At 41.5% G+C, this 20,050-nt stretch overlaps 1 protein-coding gene across 2 annotated transcripts in view; it reads right to left on the reverse strand.

Annotated features, from left to right (window-relative positions):
• MAEA (macrophage erythroblast attacher, E3 ubiquitin ligase) overlaps positions 1-20,050 on the reverse strand; it is a 54,900-nt gene that overhangs the window by 33,223 nt on the left and 1,627 nt on the right. Inside the window, exons 2-3 of one of the 2 annotated variants that reach the window (XM_071556975.1) lie at positions 12,408-12,505; positions 2,237-2,419 (exon numbers count right to left, since the gene is read on the reverse strand). In XM_071556975.1, coding sequence (XP_071413076.1) covers positions 2,237-2,344 — 108 coding nt within the window. In that variant the 5' untranslated portion in view covers positions 2,345-2,419; positions 12,408-12,505. The remainder of the gene's footprint in view (positions 1-2,236; positions 2,420-12,407; positions 12,506-20,050) is intronic. The other variant, XM_071556974.1, reaches the window with a different exon arrangement.

Genomic DNA, 20,050 nt, shown 5'->3' on the forward strand with positions numbered 1-20,050 from the left:
TTTGTATCTGGACTTACACAGCTCTTGCTGGGTTTTTGATCCTTCCAGCACATTCAGAAAGGCCACAGATCCTTTTCAAAACCCTCTGAACCAAGTCTATCTGGACCTGCCCTGCTGGACATTAATAGAACTTGAGGGAACAAGCATATTAAACAGGATACAAAAGGAAAACCACAAAGGCCTAGGTTTCCCCAGGATCGTTTTCAGAACTCAAGAAACCTGCTGTGTTGAAAAGCTCTCTTTTAAGAGTGAGTAAGGTGTTAAATAAAGGAACCACCTAATTCTATTATGACCATCTCAGCAGTTCATCAGATCCTTGCCTAAACACAGAGGAAACAAAGATCCCACAGGGTCCAAAGGCCCTAAAGAAAACAATCATTTTGCTTGGGGCAGAGATTACAGAGAAGACAGTTGTGGGAGTGGAGGGTTTGGAACAGAAACAACATCTTTGTATTTCAGAAGACTTTTACTGTTAAACAAATTTTTTTGCCTTTTTTTCCTTTCTGAGCAGCTGTAAGATTCCCTACAGTCTTTCAGGCAGTAAAAACAAATGAGCAATTACACTAAAATGGAGCTTTGCACCCCAAACATTCATCAATGCCTTCAGACACACCCCCACAGTTAGCAAAGATTTAACAAGTAAATAACTTTTACTCCTCCATATCATTACTACACACCTACAAGCAAAACCCAACACCTCTCTCAGAAATAGCACTTCTTTCTGCAAGTAACAGAGAAGTGAAAAAACATATCCTTCAAGACCTCCTTAAGTCTCACAGTCCAAAGATGAGAAGAGCAATTAATTTATGAAACCTTTTGCAGAGCAGCTTTTCAACACCTAACTAACTTGTTCAAGCAGAAAACGTCAAATCAACACACAACCACCTTATTCTCATGCTACAAACCTCCAAGATATTTTGATGCTTCACTTAATGTTGTCTCAAGATTTTTATCTGTTGGTTTTTTCCATTTAAGTGTTAATGAAATGACTCTGCTACTATGTTTCATCTATTTATTTTGGGAGAAGCACAGCTCTGAAGTCAGGCGACAGAGCTATTTTCATTTTTCTGCAAGACTTGTTTCAAGTAAGTGTTCTGATGACTCTCAGGATGAGTAATATTCCCATCCAAAATAAGGACGGCTTATACTTCTTTTTCTAAGAACATATACATCTTTTTCTAAGAAATATGTGGTAAAAGCATGAAAAACTGGCTGTATTTTGTTCAGGCTCAACAGCTTGGAGCAGGTTATCCTGATAAATTTTGTTTAAAGTGCTCCTAATACTCCCCAGGAATCTTTCAACTTGCAAGGTTAGTGTTTATAAAAATATTTCAAGTAACAATCCAGGACAACTTGCACTTTCTTCTGCAAAGAAGCCTCAACACTACATACAACTATTTCTTCACTGGAGGTCAAACATTTTCCAGGTTCATCTTCTACCTGTTTTGCTCTAAGAGTGATCAATTAATGCTACCGCAAAAAGCTTTCCATTAGACAAGCAGGAATTGATACAAATCAATTAATTTTGCTATTATTTCTTTTCTGTGAGTAGCAAAATTCCTTTTCAGGACCATAAATACAGACTAATTTTACCTCTCAACAGAAGTTTGTTATACTTAGCCGTGGAACACCAAGTCATGTTATGAGAAATAAATAAATGGTTTTTTTTCCAGCAAATGAATTAACCAAGAGTTACTAACAAAAAAGGGAAATGTATGCATTTTAAAGGCTTGTTCTACCTTACCAAGCTAAAGGCGTATTGCAGAAATGTAGGTCGGAGATCAGGTATTGCAAAATAAATGTAAATGAAGCAAAACCCCTCACCACGTGGCTGCCATTTCAATCAAGAGCCTGCCTCTTAACATAACATAACCAATCAGAGGTGAGGGAAAACTCTTTCTGTTACCTGGGTGGGGTGGGATTTAGAAGCCTTTAAAGGAGGGAAATTTAATCTTGGAGGTGTGCTTTGGGGATTGGAATTAGCCAGGGCACCACAACACGTACTTGTAAGTAAACCTTTCTGATTGCTAATTTTGTTTCACAGACTTTGTTACCTTTGTAAAAGTCAATAAATTGAAAATTTTTCTCACAATGTTGCCCAAGCACAACGAGGCAAGATTTCACTGCACATTCCAAGGCCTTTATTTAAAGTGCCAGTAGTACCTGTTATCTTGAAGGGAAAATCCAGGCAAACAGCACTGCAGAGACCAAGCAGTGAAGGCAGAGCACCACTCACCTTGCGCTTCAGAACGCTGAGCTTTTCAACCACTCCATCGAGGAGACTCACGACAGAGTCCACGGCAGGACAACTGCTCAGTGTCTTCTCCAGCTCTGCCACCACCATCGTGACGTGGCTGGTCTCGCGATCGATGTTCTTCTGCGCAGCCCGGAATCGCTTGTTCAGGGTTTCGTACGGCACCTTAACAAGAAACATCAAGCCATGAGTTTCTGCATTTAATGAGTCAGGTCCTCTAGAGTTTACAGAGATTCACGATTTCACCTGATGCAGCCCAAAGAACACTGTGGTTCCAGAAGACTGGAGATCATTAACTGAACCCGAGTTCCCACACAAAAGCCCTTTTTAGAGGCCTCGCAGCAAGGAGCTGACAGTTCACAGATTATGAGAAAATGACAGGAAATAAACGCTGTACTTTCCTTTCTGATACCAGTTTCACCTATCCTGCTCTGGGTGTAGCAAGCACAGATGGAAAAAGTCCAGGGATGACAGAAAGCAAAGACAAATGTGGACCTACAAAAGAACAGCTCCAAGTTAAACTACAACTGAGACATCACCCTTTAGAACTTGAATTTTTAAGCTTGCATTTCTTTTCTTCAGTAATTCATTAAAGTTAAACCTTTGAGAAAGCATGTATAATGCCTATTGGCTACTAAAAAATTTATACATAGTACACCAACAGTTATGCAGGAAATCTAACAGGTTTCCTACATACATCTGCCCACAAAGGACTACTTTTTTCATATTACTTCCACTAGGCCTATAAGGTATGATAAGGGAAACTCCAAGTAAATTTTCTTTTAGTGATAAAGGCCTACACTGCATGATTGAGTTGGTTAAATTCTCCCAAGGCTTCACTGCCAGGTGAGATGAACCAGTCATGGAGGTCTCCTGTCCCACACCTTATGAGACAGTCACATCCAAACTGCTGCTGATGGACTTTAAGGACACACAAAGGCTGGTGAATGATTTGGGGAAAGCTTCCAGCAAATGTCAAGCTGCTCCCATAATGTTGCTTTCACTACAGTGACAGCACAAACATTTGGACAGGAAGTTCTATTACTTCACAGAAACAGGAATTTTAAAAAACATTCCGGTGTTGTACACTTAATTAATTCATATCTTTTATCTTTAAAAAGTCCATGAGAAGTTCTTTCAGGTAGTTATGATAATCTGGATGGCTTTTCCATTAATCAAAGGCATAATTTCACCAGCAATCAGATTATACATGTTAAAGGTAGAACAGGAAGCACAAATCAGTGCTCTGTTTGGTCGGTATCACATTTATGTTTGATTGCAAATCCTTCAAGCATATAACTTCTAATCAATTACATCAAGGTCTCCATTTTCCTCATTTGCATGCAAGAAAGTGTCCCCAGGGGCCACACTCCTTTTGGGCTCTATTAGGAAAGAGGTTACTACACAATCACTGCAATTCCCTCTTAGAGAACAGTTGGGATCACAGTAAGGAAGACAAACTGAAGCATTTGCTTTCCAAGACTTTGCATGACCTAAAATAGTTTGTTCTTATTTGTTGTAGAACTATAACACAAGGACAGTCCTGATAAGATATGAAAGGACTCTCTCTTCTTCCTCTCAGGAAGACTGAAATTATCTATTTAATGGTTTTTGGCATCTCAAACTAAGAACTAACAAATGGCAGAACAAGCCTTTACCACAGGAAGCATCAAGGTAAAACAATTATTTTTCTTATACATCTTGCCCTAAAATCCCAGCCCTACACCCACCCAAAACTCAAACCACACAAACCATCACAATTAACAGGCTTCAACACCTACTTAGTTGCCTATACAACCATCTTTTGTTCCATCTACAACTCTCAGTTCTCTATTTCCACAAAAGGCATGAAACATTTCAGAGCCCCAGAGACAGAATGGATGTTTAGGGGCGCCATTATTTTGACATCTCGTGCTTTTGAACATGAAACTTATGTCCAAAACTTGATGCCAGACAGCATTAAGACAACTTCTTCCCTTTTCCCCACCCTGCATTTTTCTTACTGTGCACTGAAAAACATTTCTGCAAGTATTTTGCTAATCAGTTTTCCATGCTACACTGAAAAACCACATCAATCAAGACTTTCAGAGGCTACTACTGATATGAAGTATCTTTTTGACTACAGAAAGTGCTTTTGTTAAATACTGAGCAGTCAGTTGAATGGGACACAGATCTAGTCAGTTTAAAAAAATCTGTTTAATCTCCCTTTTCCCTAGTTCCTTATCTGCTGTTCCTACTGCAGGAGCAATAACAGCTCCCATTTCCTGTGCTCTCTCTCTTCAGTGTGCAGATTTCTGGCACAGTTTGTGTTCATATGACATTTAGAACAATTGAACTTTCAATTTCAGCTGGCATTATTATACATCATTTAGAATGTCTATAGGTGCAATAAGTTTTTTCCCCCTACCCTAAAAATGATCTGAATATCCTGTGTAGAAGAGGCTGAGCTGAACTGCTTCACTACATGCTCTGAAAGTAAATAAAAAACATATTGCAAAACATAATTCAGTGTAGCACTAACAAGGGAAATTAAAGGTACAATGAAATTATTTTCATAACTGAAGCTGGCAGTAAATACTCTTTGCCACAGATTTTTATAATTTGCACAGGCACTTGTTTCCCACTATAGAGCAAGCAGTTTTTAAAAGACAATTTGTAAATCGTATCCAGGTACAGCTTTCACACTTTACTGAACCAGATTCTATGAATGCCATTTGGCAACTGCAACTGCTGCATTCCTTACAGAGAAAGCATTTTATCTCTACTTTGCATCTTAATCCGCTGGTTCTTTTGTTACTCCTACAGTTCCAAGGCTCCAAAAGATTCCACTCCCCACACTGGTTTGCTTTACACCGCAGACCTCTTCAAAAGTTACAGGCACTGTAACAATAAAGTTCATTTTTTTTTCCTCCAATAATGGAAGTAAATGAAAGAAGAACATACAAAAGTTTTCTGGACAATGCAATTCTAAAAATTCTTTATTATGGTTCACTTTAATTTTCAGGTCCTGTAGTTCAAAAACAGTGAACACCAAACTGTTTGGATCAAGAGACAGGTGCAAACTTTCCGTATCATTGGTTGCCACAAGCCTATTAGAGACTTCAAACTTTCCTGCCAGTACCATTCTGTGACCAAGCCTGGACCATAGTGAGTTTTAAGTGGAAAAGTGACCTACAGAACTTTACCTAGGGAACTGTTACATTAAGGAAAAAAAGAATAATCAGCTACTAAACGTCAAAAAAATTTGAAACCGCAGCAAGTGCTCACCAGAATGTGTTCTGTATAAGCACAACACCGACTTGTCTGACTCGTTAGAGCTTGAAAAACCACACCCAGTTGGCTCATACCGCGAACACACAAGAGGATACAAAGGAAAGTTGTAAAATACTAGTGGGCAGCACATTTAAATCCAGTGTCACTAAACAGTCTGCTTCTTTTGTTCACCACCTTCCACAGCTGCAGACACATTATTCAACTTAAGCATGTATTAAACCAGGTCAAACTTCAATCTAGTGAAAAGGAATTTGTCTGAAGTTAGAAGGGGTAAAATTACAATAGTGTAAGTTTTTCCAAGATGAAAATTTTGCCGTGATATGACACAAAGTCTGCTTGGCTGGAGGCTTTTGCAAATGTAGCATGTCTGTTTCCAGGTGCTAAATGCCAACAGAGAGGCAGAGACAACTGATTAACCTCATACTTTCTTCATTTCAGGAGTTACTTCACTCTGGTTTTAGAAAGCCAGAACACTGATGTACTCTCCCAGAACATGATCCAACAACCTGCAGCTGTGGAGACAACACTTAGGAGAGGATCATTCTTGATCTACAAGCTTGAACTGGTGGAAGAGGAGTAAGAACTGCCATGAAAACTACATGTTGGTTGTTCAGCTGAGTGCAGGGAACAGAAAACTGCAGAGCTCAGAATGTGTCAGGCAGTTTTTAAGCACACACTTTGGAGCTCAGCTGTGATGTGTCCCACCCGGCCTTGAGCCCAAACACAGCCCTCTGCCAACCCATGAGTGCCAACAGGGTACCCAAGCAAGACTGACAGTTCTAAAATCATGAAGTGACTTAAAATGTTCAAATTGGGCAAATGTAGGCAAACTTTTCATAAGCCACATCAAGTGTAACTTGAAATACCCTTAAATATAGTGAATTTAATAATAATAATGACATTTTCATTAAAATAAAGTTGTCAGTAAGCCATTCACTTACTGATTCCATTTTCTTGAGTTTTTTGAATATATATTAAAACTATGGGAAAAAAGCCAGCATGAAATGCTTGCATATACTCTAACCTGATGGTTAGCAAACCATACATTTCTCAAGTGTTAATTATCAGTCTATAAAAAAATATTTAAAGAAATGCAAATAATATTAAGACGACTGCATGCCAGGCTGCATCAAATCAAGTGTGACCAGCAGATCAAGGGAAGCAATTTTCCCACTCTGCTCTCATGAAGTCCCACCTGCTCTGGGGCCCTCGAACCTAAGAAAGACATGGACCTGTTGGAGCAAGTCCAGAGGAGTGATCAGAGGGGATCAGATCCAAAGGTGATCAAAGGGTAAAAACAGGCTAAGAGAGCCGGAGCTGTTCAACCTAGAGCAGAGAAGGCTCCATGGAGACCTTCTAGCACCTTCCAGTGCCTAAAGGGGCTACAGGAGAGCTGAGAGGGACTTATGACAAGGGCATGGAGTGACAGGACAAGGGAGAATGGCTTTAAACTGAAAGATGGCAGGTTTAGATTAGATATTAGGAAGAAATTCTTTACTGTGAGGGTGGTGAGGGCACTGGAAGAGGTTGCCCATTGAAGCTGTGGATGCCCCATCCCTGGAAGTGTGCAAGGCCAGGCTGGATGTCTAATGGACATGGCAGGGAGGCTGGAACTAGATTATCTTTAAGGTCCCTTCAAACCAAACCATTCTGTGGTTCTAAACCAGTCAATCCTTTACACAGCATCCTACCATGCATATTGTTTTTACATTCATTATCAACATTTTAGTGAGATTCTTAAGTTTTCTTTTTTTCTTAAGGTTTTCTAAATATATCTACATGCACACACTTAGTACTCCATCCATAAATCAAATATATAGAAGCAGCTGCTGATCACACTCTCACCCCAGCTCTTGCTTATCTCTACAGGCTCACAGAAAACATGCAATGAGAACATACCATCTATAGCCTTCAAAAATATCAGAAGGGAAAGGAGAATGCAAATCCTTTTCCCCTCATAAAAGTTCACTAATTATAGTGATTGAAGCTTAAAAAACTTTGCTACCTCAGTGGTATTTAGATTGGTGGAAGTCAGACATCCAAACTGGACTTTCCAGAGAGAGTAATCAGGCATTGGAATGGGCTGCCCAGAGAGGGGGTGGATTCCTCATCCCTGGAGGGTTTTAACCTGAGATTGGCCGTGGCACTGAGTGCCATGATCTGGTAAAGGGACTGGAGTTGGACCAAGGGTTGGACTTGATGATCTCAGAGGTCTTTTCCAACCCAATCAACTCTATGATTCTATGCTCATTTTAGCACCTTCAATTCTATTAAGCATTTTAACGGCATTTCAAGAACGTGGCAAAGTTTTTGCTGTGTTACACACTCAGAGGTTCTACAACAGACATAGTCACCCACTCATTAAGTATCTGGGGTTTCCAAACAAAGACAATCCATATGCTGCTCAAAGGCTCTCTGCCTGGGAGAGAGTACAACATAACAAGACAAATATGAACTGTGGCAAGGTCTGCTTTGCAGAGCTGGTGTGGAGCTCCAGCCACAACAGAGGGAAAGCATTGAGTCACAGCTCGAAATCCAGGACTCATTGTCATGGCAGCCAGTACATACATCCACTTCACTCACTGTAACTCCAAGGGCTCTACAGACACATGAGCAGAATAAGCAAGATGAAGAAAACAGAACTGAGTTTGCGACCCAGCAACAAAGGACATTGGAAGGTCTTAGTTCTAAATCCCTAGTCACAGAATCACAGACTATTCTGAGTTGGAAGGGACCCACAAGGATCAGAGTCCAACTTGTAAGTCAATGGCCCACATAGGGGATTGAATCCATCACCTTGGCACCATTACAACCAGGTTTTAACCAACTGAGCTAATCTCAGGGTCAGTCTTTACTAGTAAGGTCTTCAAAGCCTTCCTGATCATCTATGAGCAACTAAGTCTGCAGAGAGAGGTGCTATTCCCACAGGAGGTGCAAAGCAGGCTGAAGATACACAGGCACACAGGAGCAGAAAGGAGGGAGCTTGCTCCTGGATGAGACTGCAAAGCTGCTGCCATTGCTGGAATGTCAAGGTGAACAAGGGAAGATGCCAGTGACTGAAAAGGATAAAAGCTTCTTGACTCTACTCCAAAAAGATAACTTGGAAGATCATGTAAACTACAGGCAGGTCTGCCTCATCTCTGTTCTTGGGAAAGTTATATTAAAACAAATATTCATATGGAAACCATTTCCAAGCTTACAAAGGTGACTAAAATAACCAGCCCAGACTGCCATAACCAAGTCAAGCTTGACAACACTGCTGTCAGTGAGAGACTATCTCTAAATGGCAGGGGGACACTGGCAGCCTTTCATAACAATGTTAAGTGAGTTTTTCACACAATACCCCTGTAGCCAAACTGGAGAGATGTGGACTGAATGCCTGGGATACAAGATGGATTAGGGACTGACTGGAAAGCCAAGCTCAAAAAGTAACAGGCAGCAGTTCAAAAGCTTCCTGGTAGCCAACTACAAGCACTGTTTGACTCCCAAGGAGTATCATCAGCTCCAACATACATTTCACCTTCATCCACCTGCACTGTGGAACACACCATCAGAAATCTCACAGAGGACAAACTGGTGGAGTGCTTGGTAACGCTGGGGGGCAGAGCTGCCAGCCAGAAGTGACAAGCTGGAGAAACACACCAAGAACTCTGTGAAATGCAATCAAGGCAAAAACCAGCCCTTAGCAAAGGCTGTGGAGTAACTGGTGAGGACCACTCCTTTGGGAAAAGATGCAGAGGTCCTGATGGACAGCAGGTTGGACATGAACCAGCAAGAGACTCCTGTGGTAGTGAAAGCCCACCACATACCAGGCTGCACTGGCAAGACTAAAGGCAGTAGGCTGAGAGGAGTGATTGTTTATGCTCAGCACTCCTGCAGACTCATCTGGAATACTGAGTCTGGTTTTCAGGTCACTTCCCCCTCCTATTAAAGAGGAGATGCTGACAAATGGAAAGAGTCCAGAGGGTTGCCACCACAACACTGAGCTGCTTGGAGGACACAAAATCCTAGAGAAGCTGAGAGGGGCAGGCTTGTTTCACTCACAGAAGGGAAGGCCACAGGGGAGCAGCACAGTCTGAGAGAAGCTTTCTACTACCTAAAGGTGAAGGTCATAGGCAAGAGCTAGCCAGACTCCTCTGAGTTACAGAGCAAAACAGGAGGCGGCAGAGTGGACTGCTGGCACTGAACAAAATGCCAACTGGACTTTAAAAAATTATTTCCACTAGGAGAACTGGTAAGCATTGGCACAGCAGTTGGCAAGGATGGAATCTCCACTCTTCAAAACCTTCAGAACTAGGCAGGACCCTGAGCAACTCAGATTAGCTGTGAAGTCAGCCCAGATTCAAGCAGAAGCCTAAATTACACTGTCTGCAAGGGTACTTACTTATCTTAGTCTTATTAATTAATCTCTAAAGGGACTCAGGTTTAGATTCCCATTGGTAATTTAAACCCCAAATACATTTCCATATGAAGAACTGAATGACCATACTGGGTGACACCACAAGTCCCCCTTTGTCACTATCTTTTCTTGAGCCAGAGACGGGAGTTTAACAGTAGAAACATCACAGAGTGTTTCTCACCCATGAACTCTCCTGGGCATGTTGACCTGACTTTTAGCACTGCAACATCCTGTGGTGAGACATTTCACAGCCCTACACTGTGTGAGGAAATACTCTTTGGTTTTGACTTGTCAGCAGCCAGACTAATTTGAAACCCTTTTGTTCTTGTTTAGGAAGCAAAAAAGGGAACACGCTTTCTCCAACATACTTCTCACATATCTTGAGATTGAAGAGGCTTTTTCAAACCATTCTTTGAAGACAGACATTCCATATCTCTAATCATTCTTGCCCTTCTGTAGACATTTTCCAGTTCTAGCACATCCTTTTTCAGGATGAGGGAAAGGAGAAAATAAGAGTAATTCAGACTTCTGGAGAGAGGAAGCGGCCATAGATTTTCACTGCTATTTAATGAGGTTCTCCATTCTTCCCTTTCCCAACACTTCTGTCCTGTTTTTCAACATCAACCCTACCACTCACAGAAAACATTCACTACACCCTCAAGATCCCACTGAGCAATGATGGTTTTCAACTCAGTTATTATATAAGAATGGGATTAATTTTCTTTCCACCACACCTAAAAACTGCATCACACCACACTTGCCTAATTTGAATTTAATCTATTTAACACCTATTCAGTCTCTCATTATTCTCTAACACTTCACACTTGGGCTATACCTGCAATACCTTGATTATCTCAGTATCATCATGAAAACTTCTCCATCTCAGCACTCCCTCTCTCTTCCAGGCTGCTGAATATCAGAAGGACTGGTGGAGATGCCAGCAGAACCCCAACAACAATCATTACAGAGGTTGGCTACCAAATCTTGGTGTTTGGTTTTTATCTTGCCCAGTACCACATAAGGCACTTCCCACATCAGGTACTTCCGTGTTCTTTCTTGCAAGAGTTCCTGGTAAGGCTTATCTCCAAAAAACATTCAGTAACGTGAACAAACTATCAACTAAATGCACCTCACCACCTTCTTTAGTATTTTAAAAAGGCTCCAGTATTTTTACATGGCATGCCCTTTTTAAAAGTCATATTAACTGATGTATATTAGTCCATATTTGATTAGTAAGGAGAGTATTTCTCCATCAGAAAGCCACTGGCTGGGAGGGAAAAATCAATTACATCTATTAAGAATCTCACTAGAATTTTACTTAAGGAAGTAGAAGCACTACAACAGTCTCCTACTTTGTCTTCCTTTCACGGCTATCCAACAAAATCCTCAGACTACTTCAGCATTTATCAGAGAATTTCCAAAGAATTAAGGGGATGACTGGACACAGAAGAAAGAGACTTTTCCCAAGCCAAATGTGCCTTTTATAGAGAGTGTTACATCCTGCATTTCTACTCCTTTAGAGACGTAGGATGTCAGGCCAAAGTGTAAAGGCCACTGCATGAAACTTCAAATACCAGCTTGATGCTGCCCACAAGTTTTTCTAACTGGTACAGATCAATACTGAGAGACTGAATTATACATATTTCTTTATGATTGAAGTTGTGCAAAAAATATAAGCCTTTATCTCCCAACAAGTCTGTAGACCTTTAGCACCCCAGTTCTCAAACTACAACATAAGCTAAACTCCTCCTTATGTAGATTCAAACCTTAAAAACTCCAAATAAAAATGAAAGTAACACCCAATCAATCTCTTCCAGACCACAACATAAATCAAAAAGAGTTTCTACCCCACAGTGACCACACAGAGGAACGTGGTTCAGATGCAGCAGCAGAAACGGAAAAATCAGTTTGCACAGCTATCATTTGGTTGTTGGAAATTATAGAGTAGAAGTGAGACTTCAAAAAAGTCATCACAATTGAGGGAAGAAATATCTGGTGGAGAAAGCAAGGCCATTAACCATTTCTCAGACTCCTGTTAACAGGAATTTTCAAAGATTTACTTTCTAGAAAATGATTTCACAAAACCAGTATAGAGAACAAAACAAGCATCTTTTACACAGGTTTGCAGTTCTGTAAAAGAACATCCAATTTCCTTCTGTATTTGGAAGAAATAAGTTAATGGAGTCCAGCTTGACAGTGGCACCAACTCATATGCAGGGAACCTTTAACTGCATATCCTGACTTTACAGATGTCTGTGTGAATCATCCTCAGTGTTACAGTCTCCTGGCTGAAAGGAACTCCCACATAAAATCTGATCTCCTTAAAACACAAATACTTACATTGTGTATCTTTTCATATTAACTCAGTCATGGGCAGGAGGGAGTTAGAAATGGATTTTTAACATCTTATCAAGTACATGAAGTCACATAACTAGTGGGAAGAAAAAAAAAAGCAAGAAATATAAAATAAAAGAGTCCTACCAGATTAGGTGGGGGGAACCATTACAGAACTATGCTCTCCTTTCAAGGGTCAGAAAAATGATGTGCTTCCTCTCCTCAATTGTGTTAGCTTACAACACCTGAAAAGCACCAGAGATTTGTATGAATCTACAGGTCTCCAAGACAATTCAGTTGAAGATTTTCTGAGTTACAAACAAGCTTTTTCAAACACCACATATTGTGCCCTTCAATGAAATCAAGCCTGGCCAGAGACAGGTAGGGAGCAGAAAGAGAAGAGCAGTGAGGAAACTGCCTTTCAAAGAACTAGAAGGAAAAACAACTTAGCTCTACTTTAGGAAAGAGGAAGTATGGGAACATGGAAGAAAAACGAAGTGTCTCCTAGAGAGTTGTAATAAACAGTGTCAAGAGAAAAAGCAAACCCTGCAAGGAACACCTTAGAGCATTAAGCTGTTCCCTGAGAACAGATTAGATCACCACACTCACCTTCAACACAACAGAGCAGCAGGAACCACTATTTAAAAAATGAGGCAGGACACAATAAACTACTGAAAATTTTCCCTCAAACCAATAACAATTAAGCATTTCTGTGCAGAATCACTGAAATTCTGTATTTTAATATATTTAATTTTTTCCTCTACAATTCTTGGATTATTTCAAAGCACAGTCAGCATCATTACTTGTCACTAAACTAATCCAAAATGTAAATGATATCACCACTTATTCAGAGTGAATTCTTCTGACGAGTAGCTCTTATCAAGTCCTTGATATAGTAATAGTTTTTCTTTGTTCTAGGCAAAATCAGGAAAGGAAAAGAAAGTTAGAAGAAGGGAGAAGTAGTACATTTCAGTAATGAGTTGTGTAATGTCAAGATTTAGAATTAATTAGGTAAAAGCATTAACACAAACTCTTGAAGAGACATAGATCAAAACAGACGAAGTAATTTCATAAGTCTAAATGCAGCTGCAAGCAATTTGGGTTTTTAAAAAACAGTATTTTTTAAAAAAACAGTTCCAGTGTTTTTCAAGTGCAAAGCTTAGTAGTTGGCCTTAGCTAAAAACAAGTCAGTTTTACAACTGAGGAAGACAGCACTGCATATTCCAGAGCAGCTGTGTCTAGAGAGAATCATTATATTATTCAAAGCTGCTACTTCAATACAGGAGAGAATTAGCAGCAAAATATCTTGACTATCCATCTGTTACACACATACTTAGTCAACAGAAGCAATCACAATCCTTCAAAATATTATCCTTTTACCCAAACTGCAAGTAACTTATTTCTGAATACATTATGGACTTCTGAAAAAGGCTTCCTACACGAAAATGAAGCACTTTACAAAGCCATTTTACAGTTACAGAAAACTGTCTTGCATCCTTATGTAAGGAAGTTGACAGCCATTTTAGAGCCCTGTCTGGAGCCACCCAAGGGACATCAGAGGCCAGTCCTTTTCAATGCACTGGTTTGTAGCTCCTGGACTCGGGCCTCAAACCAGATTTCTTCTCTTTTCTTCTTTTAGAAGAAATGTTGGAGGACTAACCTAAACCTAAGCATTGCTTCCTGTCCAAAGAAGCAGCTGAGTTGCTCAGGTAAGGTCACACAGCAGGTTTGTGTCCTAAGCAAGTCCCTCTATTTGTTTTGATCCTTCTTTCTTCTCCAAATATTTGTTCATTTTAATTACAGTCCCACCTCTTTAAATGAAAGAGGTCATCAGCCCTCTCTGTGTTTGCACAGTCCAGACACCATGACATGGGCTGAAGCCTTTAGGCCAGAGATCCCATTTCCAACCAGACTGCTCCCAAAATAACCCTTTCCAGCTCAAGTGACAGCGTTTCTCCTAAGACAAATAATTAAGAACTATTGATTCAAATCAGCAGACCCACAATAGAATATACAAATGATCAAAGTTCTACTCAATATCATATCTCCTTTACTTTAGTTTTCACTAGTTTACAAGTCAAGTTAATCCACAGAATACTTATAATAAACCTGAAATGAATCAAAAGTAGGTTGTGAAGCAATTAAAATAGTGGCTATCAAAATAAAGACATCTTAACAAATACTTGCTTTATTTAAAAAGGCAATCACAGAATCGTAGAATGGACTGGGTTGGAAAAGACCTTCGAGATCATCAAGTCCAATCCTTGGTCCAACTCCAGTCCCTTTACCAGATCATGGCACTCAGTGCCACGGCCAATGTCAGTTTAAAAACCTCCAGGGATGGGGAATCCACCCCCTCTCTGGGCAGGCCATTCCAATGCCTGATTACTCTCTCTGGAAAGAATTTTTTTCTGATCTCCAATTTCCCCTGGCAGAGCTTGAGCCCATTGTGCCCCCTTGTCCTATTGCTGAGTGCCTGGGAGAAGAGACAAATGCCCACCTGGCTAGAATTTTCCTTCAGGTAGTTCTAGACAGTGTTGAGGTCACCTCTGAGCCTCCTCTTCTCCAGGCTAAACACCCCCAGCTCCCTCAGCCTCTCCCCACAGCACTTGCGCTCCAGTCCCTTCTTCAGCCTTGTTGCTCTTCTCTGGACTCGGTCCAGCACCTCAATATCCTTTCTGAACTGAGGGGCCCAGAACTGAACACAGTACTCAAGGTGTGGCCTCACCAACGCAGAGTACAGAGCACATGTATTGTAAGTAACCAAATAATACAGCATATTTCACATTCTGGGATAACAAATGCTTCCCATATATTTCATCTCCAGGCTGTGAGCTGTGTCAGGTCAACTGTACAAAGAAGGCAGTTTTTTGACTTTACAAGCACTGATGGATCTTTGCCCTTATAAACAAATGACCAACCAGAACTTCCCTAAATTGGAAGGCCCAAGAGGCACACTCCTGTGCTGATTAACATGGGAACTACTGAATGGAAAGACAATGAGAAGATGTTTAGGGAGATAACAAAAACTGACACTGGGTAACCACAACATCCAGCAAGAGCTCCACTTGAATCACACAAAGCACCGAAGCATTTAATCTCCTATCGCAATAGCTAACAAGTGTTTGAAGTTCATCCTTACTCCTGTTTCCCAGCTCTTGGAAAACATTCACTATGCAAAGAATAAAGCAAGAATATTGGTGAAATGTTTGATGTTAACATTTAAAGACCCCAACATCCCAGCTACAATATAAACATAATAATGCTACACCAGGACGGTCCCATGGTGTAAAGGAGAGCACTCCGGACTCTGAATCCCAAGGTCCTGAGTTCAAGTCTCAGTGGGACCATTCCCTGGCAGTTCAAGCCTCCCTGCCATCCCATCCTGTCAGATCTCGGATGCTCAGCAGGGTCAGCTCCGGTCAGTACCGGGTGCTGTGACAGTCCCGAGGACTTCACTGTCACTATCCAAGCTCGGTGGCAGATGGACCTCAGGACTTAAACGGTGGGGCCAGTTCTGTGCATGCTGTGCCTCACCTAAACAATCCACTGTGCAGGCTGGAAGGGCACGTGGGGAGAGCCCTGCCCAAATCTGTGTTTGCCAAGTCTGGCCATACATACATTCCCACACCAGAAAACCTTACACAAACTGAACTCCCAAGATCACAGGCCACTGTCCTGTGAAAACACTGCAAGTCCAGTTTGCTGCAACTGGGAATTGCAACATCAACTAAGCATTCACTTTGAAGATACTACCACGAGGTCTTCTGTGAGATGTTTGAGAGTATCTTTTCTAAAGTATTTTCCTGCAGGCATAATGGATACTGATAACCAAGCAACAGCTCTAGCTCACGGCCACACTGTTACTTACTGCCTTTTATTGTGTCTTCTTCCCACATTAATAACTTTAAAATATGTTTTGAGTGGGCAGGGGTGGAAAAGAGACCAACAGGAGCCAACTTCTAATTGAGCTGCTTTACGTCAAACTTCTTCTGAAGTCCCACAGTAACAGGTTTTTCTCAAAACACGGTGCTCCTCAGCACAGAGCTCAGAGCAGAGCAGTGGCACAAACCACGTCACACTTGTTGGTGACACACACAGTGTATCAAAACAGGAAGTACCTTATTCAGTGGGGACATTCTACACACCTGGTGAGTCAGAGCACCTGGTTTGAAGATGGATTTAATGTGAGATACAAGAGTTCTCTGTGACTTGCTGCAGAACTGACTTACCAATACCCAGGTTTAGTTTATTTTGTCAATGTGCTGCCTGAAAAGCAGTTCAAAAATAAGGTAACGATCCATAAAGGGGCCACAATGGATTTGGAAAGGGACTTCTGACATGAGCATGTAGTGACAGGACAAGGGGAAATGGCTTCAAACTGAAAGAGGGCAGGTTTAGACCAGGTATTAGGAAGAATTTTTTTTATTATGAGGATGGTAAAACACTGGAACAGGTTGTCCAAAGAAGTTGTGGACACCCTGGAAGTGTCCAAGGCCAGGTTGGATGGTGCTCTGTCCCTGCCCATGGCATGGAGGTTAGAAATACATGATATTTGGGGTCCCTTCCAATCCAAACCTTGCTATGATTCTATCATAATTATATATTTTTTTACACTGATGTACTGACAGTGAACTAGATGTTAGAAGCTGTTACTTCTGTCCTTCCCAAGTTCTGCTTGAACCGCTTTTCACTGAACAACTTTTGCTCCTACATGCTCAAAGTTTTGACCAAAGTACTCTGACTCATAATAGCCAATTATAAGGTTAGGTTCAAAACCAACTTATAGTGAAGCTGGGAAAGACAGGAAAAAATAAAGTAGAGCAACTAATTACATAAAAAATTAATCTTGCACCTTTCGTGCTTCAGTGGGTAAAGCTGACCTGAACTGTTTGACATGGATGATGGGTCAGAGTGCACCTCCAGCCTGCAGATGATACAAACTGGGAGGGGGGAGTCAATATGCCAGGTGGCTTTGGTGCCATTGGTAAGGACCTCAACAGGGTGGAGACACAGGCAAACAAGAACCTCACAAAATTCAACAAAGGGAAGTGCCAAGTCCTACACTGGGGAAGAAACAACCACTTGCACCCGGACATAGTGGAGACTCACAGCCTGGAAGCAGCTTTGCAGAATGGAGCCTGTGGATCCTGGTGGACCAGTTGGCCATGACAGCAAAGGGCCCTTGCAGCAAAGGCACCAACAGCACTTTGGGCTGTGTTAGGAAAAACACTGCAAGAGGGTTAAGGAAAAGGTGATCCTTACCCTCTTCTCTAACGAGGAGTTAGACCCACCCAGAGTGCTGAGTCCAGTTCTGGATCACAGAATCATAGAACTGATTGAGTTGGAAAAGACCTCCAAGATCATCAGGTCCAACCCTTGGTCCAACTCCAGTCCCTTTACCAGATCATGGCACTCAGTGCCACGGCCAATCTCAGTTTAAAAACCTCCAGGGATGGGGAATCCACCCCCTCTCTGGGCAGCCCATTCCAATGTCTGATTACTCTCTCTGGAAAGAATTTTTTTTCTGATGTGCAACTTCAATTTCCCCTGGCAGAGCTTGAGCCCGTGCCCCCTTGTCCTATTGCTGAGTGCCTGGGAGAAGAGACCAGCCCCCACCTGGCCACAACTTCCCTTCAGGTAGTTCTAGACAGTGCTGAGGTCACCTCTGAGCCTCCTCTTCTCCAGGCTAAACAACCCCAGCTCCCTCAGCCTCTCCCCACAGAACTTGTGCTCCAGTCCCTTCACCAGCCTCGTTGCTCTACTCTGGATCTCCAGTACAAGGGAAATTTGGACGTACCAGAATGAGTAAAGAGAAGGCCACAGAGATCACTAACGGATTGTAGGATCTGATACATGAAGAGGGGCTAGGAGACTTAGGATTGTTTAACCTGGAGAAGAAAAGGCTCAGGGGAAGCCTTATCAATGTGTATGAATTACCTCATGGGGGAAACAGAGAAGATGGAACCAGACTACTCTCAGCAGTGTCCAGTAAAAAGATAACAGGCAATGGGTACAAATGAAAATACAGAAAATTCCTCATGAACAAAAAGAGCGCTATTTTTTTATGTACCATAACAACAGTCAAACACCAGAATAGCTTTGCCTAGAGGGGCTGGAATCTCCATCTTGGGAGATAATTGAGAAGTCTGGACATGACTTTCAGCAACCTGCTCTAGCTGACTCTGCTTTGAGGGCAGGCTACTGGACTACACTGTTTCCAGAGGTCCCTTCTAACCTCAGCTATTATGTGGACTCAGAACAGAAACTGTGCACTTCAGATAATCCCACTCTCCGATATGTTTCCCTCCAACAATCAGGTAAATATTCTATTTCCATGACAAATCAGTATCTTAATGCATCTCCTGCCAGTATTTCTCCTGACAACGAAAGAGGCCAAAGAGCAGCTCTGAGAAGGTGCTCATGTATCCTGTGTTCCTACAGCTCTCCTGTTGATCAACTGTTTCTTAAAGCAGTTGCACTTCAGCTAACCCTAAACTGTTTGCCAACAAACAGCCCAGATAAGAATATTTTCACAAGTGATCATCCCTGCTTTTGGGTCTTCCACCTTTCACTTTTGGGTCTTACTCCATACAATTTGCTATTCAGTTTAATCATTATTCACACTCGTAAAGATATGAATTGCCCAGCTTCCTGTCATCACTTGTTTATTAGTGTTTCAGCAAAGAACTGCAGGAACAGTGTTCACATTCATTCCTTCTCAGCTTTCATGTTACAGGCTCTCAGCTGGGGCTTGCAGAATTCTCTACCAGCAGGCTTAAAAACCAATATTTCATGGCACTTTGGTGGAAGAGCAGCTGACAACCTTCTCGTCCTTGAGAAGGGACTGGAGCAGGGAAGGGGGAATACTCAAGTGTTACATTGTACACTTAAACAGCTTCCCTGGATTCAGCTGGAGAACTCTGTTTACTTCCCCTCAGCTGATCTGCTGAAGAATGGCTGAAGCATTTCCACTCCAGCAGCAACCACAGTTTAGCCATGGAACAGGGATTTCCCTCTGCAGTCTGAAGTCTTTCACATGAGAAGCACTCTGTGGAACACACTGCAAATGTAGAACTATTACACAACTATTATCTAGTGATGTTGGCATGAGGAAGCCAGAGGGAGGAAACAGGAAGGATATAAATACAAGTCTGCAATCTTTTATATTTTACTCACATAAGGGAAAATCACTCTTGTCCAGAGCTCCAAGAGCAATATCTGAGCTACTGTGTTGGTGAACAAAATACAAAGTGATACATTTTACACAGCATTTAAATAAACTGGAAACAAAAAATTCACAGAGCCTCAGTCCCAGAGAAACCTGTAGGCACCTGACTCCTAAAGAACAAAACGGGATTTTTATCAACTTACTTTAGTAGACTTTAGCCTTAGTGCTCATTTCTGCCTGCTGCTTTTTCACCTCCACCACTAAAATGTTTTGATATATGACTCACAGCTAAGAACATTTCAGAGGACACATTCAAAAGACTTGAGCAGACACTGTTCTGACAGGCTTTTTAAACAATGAAAAATGTTGTTAAATATTACAGGAACAATCCAAAAGTTGAATGGGTGCTGGGAAGAGTCAATAAACATCATCTTGACTTGGAAATTAGGAGTTTTGATGGAAGGGTGTCTCACCCTCTTACCATTTAGCTTCGTAACTTTACAAACAACATTCCATTCTCTGATGTATATTTTTGTTGAGATTTTTTTGGGAAAAAGAATGCTTGTGGAAATAAAAGAAGTAGTCCAAAATACTCTCTACCTTTCAAATGGCTGGCACC

The sequence above is a fragment of the Pithys albifrons genome, chromosome 5 (genome assembly GCF_047495875.1).
Source record: "Pithys albifrons albifrons isolate INPA30051 chromosome 5, PitAlb_v1, whole genome shotgun sequence".
NCBI lineage: Eukaryota > Metazoa > Chordata > Aves > Passeriformes > Thamnophilidae > Pithys > Pithys albifrons.